Source organism: Aulostomus chinensis, chromosome 11, assembly GCF_037954235.1.
Source record: "Aulostomus chinensis isolate RoL2024-O1b breed Wild chromosome 11, RoL_Achi_v1.0, whole genome shotgun sequence".
In the NCBI taxonomy this organism is placed as follows: domain Eukaryota; kingdom Metazoa; phylum Chordata; class Actinopteri; order Syngnathiformes; family Aulostomidae; genus Aulostomus; species Aulostomus chinensis.
Genome location: NC_141330.1, coordinates 11658729 through 11675965, shown reverse-complemented (window position 1 = coordinate 11675965; position 17237 = coordinate 11658729). Strand labels below are relative to the sequence as shown.

Here is a 17237-nt window from a genome sequence, read left to right as displayed (position 1 = left end):
TATGTCATCGCAAAGCAATAAAAGTAACAGTTGAAGTAACTGTCAGTGTCCTTATGTGCACATTGAAATATTCATTGTCTGGTCACATGGTCTAGATCATTCATGCTTGCATTACAGGCAGGAGACATGAATAAATGGTGTTTGGTAATTTACAGAAGAAAAATTAGAAAAAGCACGTGAATGTACTGCATAATCACAGGTGGCTCATTGTGTTTTAACATACATGTACTGTTTTAATGGTTGGATGTGTGGGACTTGACAGTCATGATATTTTAGGATGCTACTTTTCATAACCTGCTTTTGCGTGCTTTCTCTGATGATGCATTTGCGGCCCTCCTACCTTCTCTGCTCAGCAATGGAAACTCTGGGTCCAGTGGGAGTCTCTATGCCACAGGTATAGTGTTCCTACACCAGTACTGCAAATACATGGATAAAATACTGAGCGCTGCCATTATGGTCATTTTAATCCTGTCCTAGGGAAGAAGAGCCTGCTGCTTCAGGACAGCATGAAGGTGTTGTATTTAACCCAGGATGCGTTTGTCCGTGTGCGTGTCCTGCAGTGAGTCAGAAGGTGACAGGTAGTTATTGACAACCTGGGCGTTGGACTGTGAGAGACGCACAGAAAAGTTCCACCCATGAGTTTGTCAGATTTCTAGCTGTAAGAAAAGTTCTTTAACTGCTGAGACAACTTGAGGATGAGCTGGTTAAAGTTTGGTGGTCAAAGGTCATGACCACTGTGACAGGCACACGTCCCAGATGTGTACAACTGTGACGTGGTGTTTTTAAGTTTACCCCCCCCCCCTTTTTTTCATTTTAAATCACATGCTTTGAACAGATGAAAAACAAACATGGTACCAGATCTCCTGTCTCCACTCCTGTCAAATCCTCGTGTAAACAATCATGTTTTGGTGGACAAAAACACTGTCTCTCAGTTGTGTTATTACAAAAACAAACAAGCACCACATTCATACTCGATTAAGAGGGGTCTCCACATAATTTCTCCGATATCTTTGAAATGAGGAAGGCGTTAGATAATGAGTGAGACATGAGGGTGAGGAGGAATGGCGCACCTGCAGCTGCTTATCACGGAGGGACGTCGGTCCAGTCTGTCGAAGGCCGGGCCCGCAGCTTCGCTCCATCCGCTGCTGCTCATGTTTATGCATTAGGCGTTTCTGCAGTGAGCCGCTGGATATTGATGTGTTTTAAGGAGGTGTCCCCTGTCTTCTCCTCCCCTACCCTCCCTCCACCCCTCTCCCCCCCCCTCTCTCTCTCTCGCTCTCTCCTCGCTGCCTTCTCCGTGCGGCTGATCCGCGGGGTCTCGGTGCGCTCAGACGCGCTCGGCGTTCAGACTCATAAGGAACCCGATGGCCTCCAACCAGAGGGACTGCGTTAACCAGACGACCAGCCCCGGCTCCCAGCTCCCCTAGCGAAGGCAGGTCCCTGCGAGCCTGCTCCTGGAATACCGCATTGTTTTGCCATTTGTACAGAGAGAGAGGAAGGTGATGATGCTGATGATGCGCCCGCGATGGTGGATTTCCCTTTTGTGCGTCTGTGGATTGATGCACGTTGGTCACCAGAGCAGCTCTAATTCCCAAAACGGTAACTGATGCTATTTTAAGTATTACATGAACTATTATCGCGCAGATACCATCCCGCGGCTACCTCGTGATTTAATATGCATGTAACTGGCCCGTCGTATCACAGGAAATAGGATCAATCGACATCTCAGATGGCGGTGTTTGTGATGAACATGTCTGTTTCCGCACGGAGGGACAGGCGGGGAATAAAAATCGGTGTTTTCCTCTCTGTGTGCAGGAGACGCCTCGTCGAGCTTGAAGGCGCTTCACGATGAGGGCAGGTTCGTCGGGAAGGAGGACACTGTGCCTCTCCGGCTGCTCTACAGCAGGCACAACCACAGCCAGATCAGCCAGGATGAGCTCAGCACCCGGGTGAAAGGCAACCCCGGTTCCCCTCAGGTACACCGTGTTTCAGGCTGCTCAGGATGATGGAGGAGATGTTGTTTACATTGTTTTCATTCATCTGCTCCTCTGTCCTTGTCCTCAGAGGGGCCAAAGAGAGAAAAGGGACTAAATGAACTAATAAGACTAGATTTCCCTCATAGCGCTGCTCAGTGAAACATCCTCCTGGGATGCTGTTTACTCTGTCCTCTCTGAGCTCGTAGAGAGCCGCTTTGTGAGTGCTGACCCAGGCTAATTGATAATTAAATGAGAACTTAATTCCATAGAGAAACATCTTGTCCGTCCAGATGCTTTCTTAGCTGCTGTCTCGTATCTAATGTCACATAAAGCAGTGGATATTTCTTTCCTGATGAATGGAGTGAAACGCCGAAGTGGATGGTATTCGTGGCTATAACCTCCTCTCATCAGTATCCCTGTATATGTAAGCTGATGAGGACATTTCGGTAACAGAAATGACAAAAGGTTTGTTTGAGGCGATGTATTGCTATTACACCGCTGATCCACCAGGGAGCACTGACAAAAATATTAAGGACACAACAATACAATCACATCTCTTTAACTGAAAGTGAGGGCTCCTTGTCAAAAATGTTTAAATGGCAGGAACCCCTCAGTGGACCCATGCTTGGACAAATTCTCAGAATCGTTTCACATCTTCGAGGTGCGTATTTGCTGTGGTAAGGGAACATGCTCTTGGAAAGGAAAAGTTAATGGGATTCTATGATTCCAGAATGATGGATTATTACTTTGCAAACAAGAAGGACTTTTTAAGGTCATTATTTTTCTGCATATGCATGAAAATGACTCACATTCAAGTATTCACTAATAGGTGTGTTTTGTTTTTGTTTGTTGAAGCTTCTTTGTTGTTGTATTACTTCTTTATTACTTCTTTTTGACTCCAGAATGCATCAAGAGCCAGCTACATAGACTTAGCTTGAAACTAGCAAGTGACTACTGACATCATCAAAACTGTCCCAAAAACAATCTCTTACAAACTCAGAAACGCATCGCCCAGTGTCGCCCACATCCTTTTTATTCAGCTATTTGCTCAGTAATCCATGAAACCCTTTTGATTTAAACAAACTTCCAGTTCATCCCTATTGTGAACAAGTGCGAGTGAGTTGGCTCCACTATGTGCGCTGGCTGGTTGCATTATGTCACGAAATTGATGAATTGAAACATTATTGTTTGTATTTAGCGCAAATCAAACTAAAATGGCTGTTGATTTCTGACTTCTAGGGTCACAAAGAAGTATTGTTGTTGTTGCCACAGCAAAAAAAAACAAAACATCTTTGTGAACTTAAGAGTTGTGGCACGGTGGTGCAGTGGTCAGCACTGGCGCCTCACAGCAGGAAAGTTCCAGGTTCAAGTCCCGGCTCCAGCACAGGATCTTTCTGTGAGAGTCTGCATGTTCTCCCTGTTCCTGTGTGGGTTCTCTCTGGTACTCCAGCTTCCTCCCACAGTCCAAAGACATCAAGAGAGGACGAGGCTGATTGATACTCTAAATTGACCGTAGGTGTGACTGTGAGTGTGAATGGTTGTCTGTCTCTATGTGTTGGCCCTGTGATGGACTGGTGACCTGTCCAGGGTGAACCTTGCATCTTGCCTGAGGGATGCTGGGATAGGCTCCAGCCCCCCACCCCCCCACCCCCGCAACCCTTAACAGGCTAAGTGGTAGAAAATGGATGGATGGATGAACTCAAGAGATATTGCACAGAACTTTTTGTGTGAAGCCACGTTTTAAGGTCATTGTCTCAGAGTAAATCTCTCTGCATTTCACAGTAAATAGTTTGTTCAAGTGGCAGGACTCCTGCCCTGTCTGGAGGATGCAAACGGCACACGTCCCATCAGTTTGCACAACAGACACTCACGGGCTGTGCTGGCTACTTTTGCACTGGATGTGGCTTGCTAACTTCAACATGTGTGTTTTTTAGACTTCCCAAATGTTATCAGACCAAGTGGTTGAACCCAACAGCAGGAGAAGTGTAAAGGGAAATGTGGCGGCACCATGCCACCGTGGCATAGTGTGTCCTCCTCATAATGAGAGCTTTTTAACAGTTAAATTTAAACTTCAAAAATAATAAAAGTAGTGTTCATGTGTGAAGATTACCATTATAAACAAAACATATTAATCTTATCAACTTGTGTTCGTCACAGAGATTATTTTTCAGCGATGATTTGAAAATCCAGTGTAAAAAATCCCATTAGCTTTTGGTTGAGGGAACCCGTAGCAGCTAAATAGTCTCTCCAGCGCTCTATAGCATCAGTATCCATAGCCAAACAAAATACTGCAGGCGGGTGGTAAAGTAGGATTTATACGAGGCAAAAACTGTTTCACAAGATGTTTGTCCATCGTAAAAAAAAAAAATTATACTGCAAAAAGTTATCCAAAAAAAACCCCAAAACAGCGCTATAGTTTGGGAAGAAATGCTACATCAGCCGTTGCGTTCTGCTGTACAGTTTATGAGAAGGTATCCCGTAGCAGTAATGATCATTTACAGAATAACTGTGACTCAGTTCAGTGAAGCAACATGTCTGCTGGGTTCATTTCAAACCATGAGTCAATTAGCATTGTGCAGACCTGTCATGTGTTTCTAATGTGTGCATCTTGGGCCTGTGTAGGCCTATTCAGGGCTGGGAGTGGAGAGGGCTACAGATGGCAGCAGGCAGGGAGGTGTTAACCCTTTGTCTCTCTCACACCTCAGACAGAGCTGCAGCCTGCTGCATAAACAAGCTAACAAGAACCATCTGCCATCAAATATCATTTTAATATTTCCTTTTGAAGCTGATGCTAATTTACATCCCAGGTTTGAATCCAGCTTTCTGCGGGGAGGGTTCCATTCGTCCTCACCATAAAAATAATCTCCAGATTTGTTTGATACCTTATCTCTGTTTTTTTTTCCCCATCATTAATTTCTCTGCTTAAATCTGTTCATGAGCGTGGACGTTCTGGGTTTACAATCCAGGAAATGCCTTTACTCCGTCTCATTGCAGAAATGAGATTCTACCCGTTTTTATTGAAATTCTTTGTATACAAATGAGTCTCAAAGTTCTATTAAAGCTAGAAAATATACATTGTAAGCAATCCAGGAGGAGCGAGGCGTCTTTGATGGAGCCTCCAGAAAAATGAAACTTCCTGGCAATCATCTGTGATGTCACAGTTGCAAAGTTTGATCAGTTATTGGCTGTTTTTAGATCAACGGCCTAAAAACAAACCTGTCAAATAGTTCTGAAAATGTGTCACGCGCGGGATCTTATTTTTAGATTCATAGCCTATTTCAGTCTCAGACGCAAACAGCTTCATGACTGAATGAGCAGTTGGGGGTTCAGCAAAGTACTCGTGTTGTTTTGGTACAAAAAAAAACAAACGCTTCAAGGAAAATCGGTCTGCGTGTATCTGTTTGTGTGTGTGTGTGTGTGTGTGTGCGTGTGTGTGTGTGTACGTGTGCATGTGTGTGCAGTGGATTATAGCACTTACAGTCATACTTGATGGATATCAGTGGAAAATCAGGTCTGTTGTAACTTAGAAATCAATGTAAGAGAAGTCAGTGGTGGTCTCAGTCAAGCTGGGATGTGCTTTCATTACTGGTATCTCCTCCCATCATGGTTTCAATCTAGCAGACTAGATTTCATCAGAGGTGTGCTGTGGAAAGGGATTGCCCTTTATATGTGCTCACACACCCTCACAGACACACACCCACTCACCACCGCCTACTCATATATGCATTGAACGGACACACACTCATGAACAATAGAGTGTGTTGTCACGGGGGACCTCGTGGGCTAAGGTCGTCCTTGGGTGAACACAGGGACCCCCCCTCACACACACACACACACACACACACACACACACACACACACACACACACACACACACACACACACACACCCCTCCTCCCCTCGTTATGGTAACCAGGTAGCCTGCAGGGTGAGTGGGGATGGGGGTTGAGCTGTGTTTAGCTGGGCTCTGGGACTCCCCTGAACCTGCTACGGAATGAGTGTAGGTACGTGTCATTGACCTGAGGGTGTGTAATGAAACCAGTGCCATCTGTGTCCAGCACTGGTAATGAATCCTGTCAAATCAATCACACACACACACACACACACACACACACACACACACACACACACACACACACACACACACACACATGGAGTCACAGAAAATGTGTGTGTGTCTGTCTCTGTTTGTAAATGTGAACATGCAAGAGTTAAACACAAGAAGACAAAACATAAAAAGGCAAAAAAGCAGCCTCAGTTCTTTATATATTAACTGTAATTTTCTTGTCACAATGTTTGCCAACTAAGATTAAACAGTGTGGATTCTTACATTGTGCCTCTATAACACAATTAACATCTTGTCAGAATGGTAAGCCAAATGGCATCAGGGGAATCTGTTTATAACGCCAGTTGTTCTTTTTTTTTAACACAAATCTCTAGTTTGTAGTACAAGTGTACTGATATCAGAAGAGGCGGTATGACAATATACTGCAGTATCAATATTACAAAATAACCAGATCTCAGTTATCTCATATGTCTTGCCTCAAACAGTTTAAATAACCTGGTTTCATGAGGCAACAGGCTTTGTTAATTTAAGATAACGCACTCAGGAGCTCAGATAGCGTAGCAATCCATTGTGTTGCCTACCAACACGGGGGCCGCTGGTTTGATTCCCGGCTTGGATTGGCATCCGTACTGATACAGTTGGCTGTCTGTAGGCGGGAAACATTAAAGCAAAAACAATTAATGTTGTAAAACCTAGAGATGTTACGTTTTCCCAAAATAGCAGCATCTGATGTTCACTTCTGTCTTTGTCAGTGGAGGAAAAACTATACTGCTGGTTCATCCTGGAGAGTAAAAGCTTGTGCATGAGTTAAAATACGAAGGAAGGCCATGACTTGATGGCTTCATTAGTCTTCTCCTCACTGCTGATTAGTGCTGAAAGAGGAAATACAACCATCCATCACTTTCGACCTGGACTGATGCATCCATATGATGACGCACTGCCTATGCTAATGGTTGCTTTTAGGTTTAGCTGACTTCCTGTCTTCTCTGTCTTTTTCAGGTGAACCATGTGGCCCAAGCAAGCTTTCAAGTTGATGCTTTTGGTGGAAAATTCATCTTGGATGTGGAGCTGAATCAGTGAGTATTCATGCTGCTATCTACTTTTTTAGCATAGTTGCTGCTAATATGCCAGGGTTTACACTTTTGTTTAGTACGTAAGTGAATGTGCAGATTTAATGTTCATCTGTGTGTTAAAATCATCTCAGTAGGAGGCAGAAGTCACTGGTTACGGCCATTTTGTGATGAAATTCTCACTGTGTTCTGGTGGAATATAAATCTGGTTCACTAATAACTAAGGTTGGTTCTCATTTTGTGGCTCTCTTCGCTGTTTTTTCATTGCCTGCTTTTGGAGAAAGCTTTGTCAGGATAAATGTGCTGTAGTGGCCAATTGCACAAGTGTATTCACCTTGGTATGTGTTTGTATGTTTGCAGCTAGTCATTTATTGTGTGTGTGATTTAGAGGTTCCATCATAATAGTAAGTGATTTACGGTAAAGGCTGCAGCGCTGTCAGACACTTCTATTGATCACAGCACTGCTGATGGAAAGTCAACAACTCTCTCTTCTTACTTCCCCCGCTCACTCTGTTTTTCTTCCCCTTCATCTGCCCTGCATGAAAAAAACCTACCATCTATATATCCTCATCTCTCAATGATTCACTGTCTGCCAAGACGGTAATGTGATTGGTGCCGTTTGTCTGTCGGTCAGCAGGATTATGTGCAGTAAAAACCATGTTGAAGGGGTGTAGCAAGGCCCAAGGAAGAACCCACAGCATTTTGAGGAAGATTTGTTCAAAACAGTGAAAATTACATTTATTTCACATTGAGTTTGGCTGAGGTCTTCAAGCCTTGTCTCTCAGAAAGATTACGTCCTATCATCTTGGCGCTCTTTAACTCGTTTGTCCAAAGTAAGGGAAAATAAAAGGCATGCAAATACACACACACACACACACACACACACACACACACACACACACACACACACACACACACACACACACACACACACACACACACACACACACCGATGTTGCCTGTTCATCACAGCAAAAAATTCCCACCATACTGAGTAAAAAGTTGCATCATAGGAATTCCCAGGTTTTGGAGGATAAAGCTTGCAGCTGACACATCGACCAGTCACAGCCATACATTTAGTTTACTCACACATAGAAACACAAATCAACATCTCTTTAGATCCGCGTGCAGACTTTTCATCAGTGCCGGGTTTATTTGCAGAGTCATTATTCATGTGAGTGATGTAGTGCGCTCATAGCATCCTTCTCCATAATTTCTTGATTCGGTAGAGAATGTCCATCACAATATCAGCTGAAAGGAAATACGTAAGTGAAATGAAATCCCATTTTAAGCTGAGCAGAGAGTGAATTAGCCTCCAACCAGGCAGCTCTGGGCAACAGTTTGACATGTGTGGCTCTGAATAAGAATGAGAGGCTGAGACTGCAATAAAGACTTCCACTCAGTGACTTTTATCTGTTTCATCTAAAATCCCTGTGGGATATTGAGAGCTGGAATGTCCAGTTGTTGTTGTTTTTTGTTTTTTTTTAAAGACATTATATTAAACATCTATTCACTTTTCAAAAAAGAATAACCGCTGTTTATTTTCTCGTTAGGTAGTTAAGATTTTGAGTTGTTGATGACAACAGTTTGAGCTTGAAAAAATGTAAATGGGAGATATTGGAAACAAATTCAAAAATGCCAGTTGAAACACAATAATTCTGAAATAATTTGTCAGTCATTCAGCTTTTTGACAAATACCTTCACCCAGGTTGAAGTCGGTGTCAGCAGGATAACACAAAAACTACGCGACTAGTTATCAAAAATCCAGTTGGAGGGAGCTGAAGAGGAGACCGTTACATTTTAGAATTGATCCGAGCCATGGAGCACAGCATTTGTTTTTAAGATAGACCCTTTTTGCACATCCACATTCAACATAACATGTAACATAAACGGGGGCTCGTCCAGGTCCCAGCTAGTAGTTCCAACATCTATATCTATACTGTTTCTATTCTTCACTGTCTTGAATTTGGAAGCTTCAGTCATGGATTTGATGAAAAAGGGAACTCTGGGCGAGGAGAAAGTTTGACAGGCATGTCTCACAAGCGCTTTCTACAAAGACATTCTGCAACAGGTCCACTGAAGATGTCCCCGCCGATATCACGCTTTGCTTCTTTACGCAGACCCAAGCAAAGCCGGCATAAACCATTCATACTTCATTGATTTGAAGTAACATTGTGTTGCTGCACAACGTGTAAACTCAACAGTGTCTGTGTTCTGAGAGAGCTTTTCATCCGGCTGGCCCTTTTGAGTCAAGGCTGTAGCTCTGTCCCGTGCTGTCTGTGTACTTTAATACACACAGCAGCATAATATTGCCTCCTTGAAATCGCTGCATAAAATTGGCTACTCTTTGACATCTGATGGAATGAGGGATACATTTAATTTTGAAAATTTGAAGATGAAAAACTAACGCTGGGATGTACGTGTATGACTTTGCATGACACCTTGTGATACTGTGCTGCTCTCTATACCAGTGTTCCATCACTCATAGGGCAGATTTGCAGTTCACACGTGTCAGTGTGTGTGTTTCTGTGTGTGTGTGAGTGAGTGTGTGTTTGTCAGTTTCCCCAGATTCCTCCTCCTCCTCTTTCTTGTTGTCCACCAACACACTCATCTCCTACTTGCTTGACAGCCACACTGATCTTGTTTACTGATATCTTTGCCAGACTAAGAAAGAAAAAAAACCCAGTTGTGTGCAGGAGTGGGAGGTATTTTAGCTGAATGGGCCAACATTTTTTGGCTTTCAGTAACAAAAACTAGTTCTCACTGTTTGATCAATGAGGGACTCTGTTGCTGAGTGTTTTTGTGAGATTAATTGTTGCTGTGAAGAAACAAAATGTGATTTTTTTCATCAGCTTCTGTTGTTGGTTGTCATCCTCCTCTACGGTCTTTGCATCAAGTCAGTTTGTAGGTGATAGGATGTGAATATGAGAGTGTAGGCATTTTATTATGAATGCAAAGACTTTCGAAATGAATATTTGTTCGACTATTTCCCATTCATTCATTCATTCATTTATTGTGCATGAAAGTGTGCCTTTGACATTAACTCTGTCATTGCATTGACACCAGCCACCCATCTGATGGTCTGTAGAAAGGAAGTCATGAGGGCTTTGGTGGGGTCTTTATCCCCCACCGTCTCTTTGTCCCCGTCTTTCTCCTCCATCACAGCGGCTGGCTCCAATTTGCCATTCATGGGACAAGACAGAGCGGAAAATGTGCACAGGATTGGGGGGTTGCCTCCTTTTTTATCATCTCACACACACACACACACACACACACACACACACACACACACACACACACACACACACACACACACACACACACACACACACACACACACACACACACACACACACACACACACACGTCCCAACCCTTGATTACTGCCCTCTACCCTCCATTCAGATCACCCCTCTTACCCCGCCCCTCCCACCTGCTCTGGCTGAATAATAGATGGTGCTGTAAGATTAAAGAGGAACGAGCACATGTCCTGGTGTGTATGTGTTTGTGTGTGTGTGTGTGTGTGTGTGTGCCTGTGCGTGCGTGTGTGAGAGTGCACAAGGGCTTCTTGTACATTGTGTGATAAAAACCAATGAGTTAGTGCACAAAGTTGCACAAAAACACACAAAAAACCCCCAAAACAACTTACTAATGCGCTAGTACAGAAATGGAGAAAAAAAATAGTGAAAGGTGGTTTGATCCAATGAATCAAAGGATATTAACAGAAATACTGTTTTATGTCTTGCGGTATGAAGAGTTTAATGACACAATATTAATGTCACCAACTGGCTTATGAAAAAACAACGTAACTTCCACCTGACTGCCAGCGTGAACCGCTAAATATGTAAGCTGCGCTGTTTGTCTTCTCAGTCACGACTTTATACTCACTTTCTGTTTGCTTGTTGGTGCAAAACTCAGCACAGCGAGACGCAACCAGAGACGCCTCCTTGTTTCTGAGGACTTTTTTACATGAATTTCTGTGTGATACTGAGGGTCTAGAATATCCATCCTGAAAACATGTAGCAGTTTGTGTGATCCTGCATCTAAAATGAATCCTAGAAATGTTTGTTTTTAAAAGTTATTTACTGTATCTGATGTGTTGGCATGTCTCTGTTGTCTTGTTGGAACCACATTTTTATTCTGTAATTGTAGTTAGCCTATGACAAAGATGATGGGGAATAAAAACAGATCCGTACAAATGAACCCTCAGCAGTGCATAAACAATTAGCTGACATGTAACCACCATCATATTCCAGTTCAACCCTTGAATCCGATTGGACGTTTGCGCTAAAATTGAAGTAATTCCACAAAGCCCTTCTTGAGATATCACGTTAATGTGGTAACATTCAAGAAGGCGTTAGGTGTTGTGTACATTCAGTATCCTCAGTGTTCAGTTTTGCGGCAGGTATAAACGAACTAAACTTGATCCTCCATCCAAACGCTCCCCACCAACAACAGATTTCCAGTTCGTGGGGCCTGCTTTCTCGGCACCAGGAGGAGTGCAGGCTCCAGTGACTCACCTGCAGTGACTGTGGATGTGTCGTCGTTGCCTAAGTGACAGGCTTGATGAAACTCTGTGTGTGTGCGTGCACTTCCAGATGGTATGGACATAGATGTGGAGTGATGCGTCTTTGCCTAGTGAGATGCTCTCTCAATGTTGTGTAGGCTTCGGTGGAAAATAATCATATTTCATTCCACTGGGACACCCAAGCAAACTCCCTTTTTATTCTCGATGGTAACAGCTGTACCATTATTAAGATATCTAGTGGACTATCTGTGTTGGAGGGTCACGATTGATTCGTTTTTTAGGATTTTCAGCTGCACACATTCAAGAATATTACCACCCATATATCACACTTTTCTCTTCCGCTGCATTTGCTGATCCATGAGAGGAAGTTGAATGTATGGAATATTGAATGTAAAACTGGGGATATTCCTCAGGGGACTACCTTGAGGACAGGAGCTTTCTGAGATCTCTATGTTCAGGCTTTTAAAGCAGGGTGTTTTTTTTATTGTTGGATTATTAAATGATAAATCTTAGATTCACAAGGGTTTGCTTGTTGTCTGGCTGAGTCAGGTTGATAGACCGTTTTATGTTGATTGTTTGGACCTTTTAAGAACATAAACAGTATATGTTCTCAGCCATTCTTTATTATTAGGCTATATATATGTATGACAATCTGTCATAACAGGAACAGGTGGGCTGGCCCATGTGGGACTGAAGAGTTTTATAACCTCTCCGGTGTTCCAAAATAAACCGCTGCGTAGAGAGATGAGCGTGGCGCTGACGCTCATTTTATTATGATTTCTACTACAGTCATGTCAGATTTCCTGTTTGCAGACACACTTTATATGCTGATACGGAGGGTCAATTACAAATGATACTAAATGGATAATTCATTTCTGTGAAGGGAAGGAGTGTGTGTGTGTGTGTGTGTGTGTGTGTGTGTGTGTGTGTGTGTGTGTGTGTGTGTGTGTGTGTGTGTTTGATCAGTAAGACACAATTGAGTGGTGGTGGGGGATAGAACACTGATATAACCATAGGGTCCTTCCAACTGCTGATATTAAGCAAAAAGCTAACCAAACATCCCATGGCTCACTGGTTTTGTTGAATGTGTGTGTGTGTGTGTGTGTGTGTGTGTGTGTGTGTGTGTGTGTGTGTGTGTGTGTGTGTGTGTGAGAGAGAGAGAGAGAAAACGTAAAATAGCAATGCAGTCATCTCTAACGTGTAAAGCTGCTGTTACTTTGTGTGTGTGTGTGTGTGTGTGTGTGTGTGTGTGTGTGTGTGAGAGAGAGAGAGAGAAAATGTAAAATAGCAATGCAGTCATCTCTAACGTGTAAAGCTGCTGTTACTTTGTGTGTGTGCGTGTGTGTGCGTGTGTGTGTGCGCGTGTGTGTGCGCGTGTGTGTGTGTGTGTCGTCGGTGGGCCTCAGGTGCAAGAGAGGCCCCAAAAATGTTGTCTTAATTAGTGATAACAAGAATGGATTGAAAGACACGAGGCTCCAGAAACAAGTAGGACTTAAGAGGAGGACAACAGAGAGAGTAGGATAAAGGAAGAAAGCAAAATTTTCCATTGAATGTTGAAGAGTTGAATTGAGCGGGGCAGCAGGGCTCAGAGGTAGGGTGGCCGTCTAGCAAACGAAGGGTTGCTGGTTCGATCCGCACTTCCCCCGGTGACCATGTCAAAGTGTCCTTAAGCAAGGTACTGACCCGTAATTGCTCCTGATGGCCCTGCGACGGACTGGCGACCCATCCAGGGTGAACCCCGCCTCTGATCCAGTGTCAGCTGGGGTAAACTCCCCCCATGGCTATATAGATATAGAAAAGGGATGAATGGATGGATGGAGTTGAATTGAGTCCAAGGTTTTGATATAATATCTGTCAAATGTATTATTTGAACTGAGAGAGGAAAAGAGGAGATTGCAAACCAACATGCAAAGAAGAAATCCTACATATAAATTTGATAATTGAATATTAATTAGAGCTGCACTGACTGGACAGTTTTCATCTTATAAGGTCACGACCATGGAAACCAGCCTTCAGCGTCACCGATGCCTTTGATGTGGAAACTCTTCCCTCACACACACGTGCCGTGTCATTCTTCTGGTCGGCGATCATGTTTTAAAGGGATCCTTCTATCCCTCTCCTCTCTGTGCAGCATCACATTGAAAACTCTCCTCTACACACTTTACATAGGTGAATTCATTCTTCTTACAGAAAGGCTTCTTGGAATTTCTAGTTTATTTCTATTCAGCATGTTATTTAAAAGGGGTTTTACTTGTGACAGTTATTCAAAATAAGAAACTTTTTTTCCCAGTAGTTGCTGGTTGTTGTTTTTGAGAAGTCTTCTAAATTTAATCTCCATTTGAGTTCAACTGTCTGTCACTTCACATTTTTTCTGCCAAAAAGAAAAAAAGACTGTTGATTTCTCAACATCTGAATATCTAAAATATCCTTTCTACCTTTAATTGTGACGCTTTTTAAGCAGCACATGTGTTTCCTGGATTTACATTTTTCTCTTGCAGGAGCATCAGAATGTGTTTCAGTTCGTGTTTACTTTTTGACTTCCTGCATGTTTGACTTTGAGTTGAGTTTGTGACATTGGGCGTTTGATCTTTAAAACGTGTGTAATGTGTGTAGGCGTTGTCCTGCTATCTTTGGACCATAAAAGGTGCTGATGCTGTGCTCTTATTGGTGTGTGTGTGTGTGTGTGTGTGTGTGTGTGTGTGTGTGTGTGTGTGTGTGTGTGTGTGTGCGCGCGTGCGCGCCCCCAGCTTGATGTATCTGTATTTATGAATGTGTCTCATATACACGTACACTAGCATGCAGCCGGACATACCTACGTATATGATTTAACTTGCTCTCGTGTCCCATTCCAACATCATTCATCATCCACCAGTTTGTCCCTCTCAGCTTCTCTCCTCCTGTTCCACCTCCATCTTTGTCTCTCTTTTCCACAAGATTGTAATTTATGACAGAGAGGTGTGATCTGGTTTACTGCAGACCTAATGAGAAAAACAGAGTTGTGAAAGAGGGAGAGTTTGCAGAGAGCTCTGTGTGTGTGAGAGAGAGAGAGGGAGAGAGAGGGTCGGAAGAGAAAGCGTTAAAGATGTAAGAAAGACAAAGTGAGGTGTACAATGGTGGAGAGGTGTGTGGATGTCCTTCATACACCCTTGAGTCTCAGTGTGTGGGTTGAGTAAGTGCAGAAGATTGGGAGAGATAGAGTGGAGGAGAGTGTGTTTGCATGCTTGGGGGAGGCAGGCACTTGAAAGAAGTGCTCTCCTTTCTCTTTCCCCATCTCCTACTTTTTCATCCTCGGTGCCTCAGGCAGGGCTTCTCTCCTTGATCAGTGCGTCATCTGATCACACACACATGCTCACACTTTAGCGGTCACACTGGGAATTAGGTTGGTGAGTGTGTTTGTGTTTATGAGCTAATGCTGTGTATATTACCAAACATGATTGCTCAGTGGCACAGACAGAACTGTGCACTTAATGTGCCAGTAAGGAATAAAATGCATGTTTGTGTCTGTGTGTTTTGCAGAGTTTGTGGTGTGTGTGTTTGCGCATGTTTGTGTGCATGTATGTGTGTGTGTGTGTGTGTGTGTGTGAGAGAGAGAGAGACAGAGAGAGAGAGAGCGAGCGCGTGTGTGTTAGCAGGATTAATGTAGAAGCACAAATAGAAGCGTGGATGTTAACAGTAACAGTGAGTCAATGTGTTTTGGGGGTGTGTTTGGGAGACCCGTCACTCCTCAGAGGCCCTGCAGTGCTACTATAGGCAGAACAGATAAACAACGCTGGGTCAAGCACAGGGCTGATATTCCTGTAAGAGCACTGAAGCTGTTTTTAGTCTTCCTCTCCACACGGTCACTTTCAAGCGATGGGGGAAAAACATCTACAGTTTGTGTTTTAGCAAGAAGTCCCTGCTTGCCCTGGTATTCATCTTCAGCAAGGAAATACTGCCAGAGGAAGAACGAAGGAGAAAGTTTTCCCTGAAATTGAAAGAAAATATCTACTTCATTTATCTGTATATCAGCTTCTTCCAACTTCCAACTTGGAAGTTAGCATCACCAAGTGGTTTTTGATCCGTGGAGAAAATAAACTATGTGGCAAACAAGGAGTATTGGACTCACATCTTTTGCCCCTGCAAGATAATCTTCCTCAATGAGCTCCTCTTGTGTGATTTATGAAGCGTAAATGCAACCATTAGAAGTCGAAAATGTTGAATATGGATAATACATCAGACGTGTGTCTTAAATATCACCACAACTAGCTTTGCACTTTTTCTGTTTTAGTCTCTTCGACAATCTCTGTCACCTGGTCTTTATTAACCTGCTATCGACTGCCATTTTTAAGTCACATTATATGCTTCAAAATTCACAAGGGAGGTGTTAATGGACGTACCAAACGCAGTGGGACAAAAGATGAACAACAAAGTTTAAAATGTCTTAAAATGGTCTGAATCACAGACCTTATTTCAGCCATTTACCTGAAAACTCATTCAGAAATCCCACCGACTGTGAGGTGATGGATGCAGATATTCAGCTATTCTAATTTATTTCTGGGGTTTGGGATTAAATCCTGCACCAGTCTATTGGAAGAGCAACGACATCCACAAAACACAACTATCTAATAGCAATGTCATTTACTCTGCAGGTCATAAATCAAAAATATTGGTCAGACTGGGACTAGAGGCTAATGAATGTGCAAATTTGATGGTGGTGCTTTGGATTACCAGTCATAGGAATCTAATCTCCCGGGACCCTGAGTGTCTGTGCATGGCAGTCCATTAAAGGAATACTTCAGACATTCTTGCAATTATGACACTAGCATGCTCAAAATATATAAATATGAGAGCAGTGTTTAAGTTTTATCAACAGTATTTCCTGCCTCATCACCCACCCCACACCCCCACACATCTACCCTCCCCTTCTCTGTCGAGCCGTCTCACTCGGTTCGGAGGATTAGCCAAAACAGAGAGATCCAGGTGCTGGCTCTCGCTGAGGACAGGAACAGGAGGATGGCTGTTGTTCTCTCAGCAGGAAGACATACTAATACCTCTTAAAAGACTGTTGTCTCTCCTAGATTACCCCCCACCCCTTCCCCTCTGTCATGCTACATAGGAATCAATTTACAGTAAGAGATTAACCATTTAACCCAATTTGCCACTGTAGAAAATCTTATGGATTTACTGGATTGACACATATTGATGCATGTGTGGGCAAGTTGAGAATAGAATTCCTGCATCGGTGGAATGTGAAATGAGGTCATACGGTCCAAGTGTCCAAACTTCCAGAAGTATCCCTCTGCTTCTATTAACCTTGTTTACACTACCATGCACATGTTGTCACAGATACAGTTCTGCATGTTCTCCTTAGAGCCCTCAGCATCCCCAGCTGCTGCATAATGCAAAACCCATCTCTGGCTCTGTATGTCGCGTGCTGTAGAACCATCCGCATAATGGACCCAAGACGTCTGCTGCTTCTGAACCAGGCTAGAAGTGAAGCTTTCCTTCAGATTCCTCTATTAGCATGAATACGTCTGCACGAGTATTCCCTGTGCAATAAGACGAAGGCTCCTGAGTGTGCTGGCAGAATTGTATTTCTGATAAGTGATTGGAGAGTG

The 17237-nt window shown here is 43.3% G+C and overlaps 1 protein-coding gene across 3 annotated transcripts in view; it reads left to right on the top strand.

Annotated features, from left to right (window-relative positions):
• The first annotated feature begins 1296 nt into the window (after positions 1-1296).
• The window catches only part of adam22 (ADAM metallopeptidase domain 22), a 60373-nt gene continuing 44432 nt past the window's right edge, over positions 1297-17237 (top strand). For all 3 annotated transcript variants that reach the window (XM_086218474.1, XM_086218473.1, XM_086218475.1), the window contains exons 1-3: positions 1297-1599; positions 1816-1976; positions 7042-7118. In XM_086218474.1, the coding sequence (XP_086074600.1) occupies positions 1503-1599; positions 1816-1976; positions 7042-7118 (335 nt within the window). In that variant the 5' untranslated portion in view covers positions 1297-1502. The remainder of the gene's footprint in view (positions 1600-1815; positions 1977-7041; positions 7119-17237) is intronic.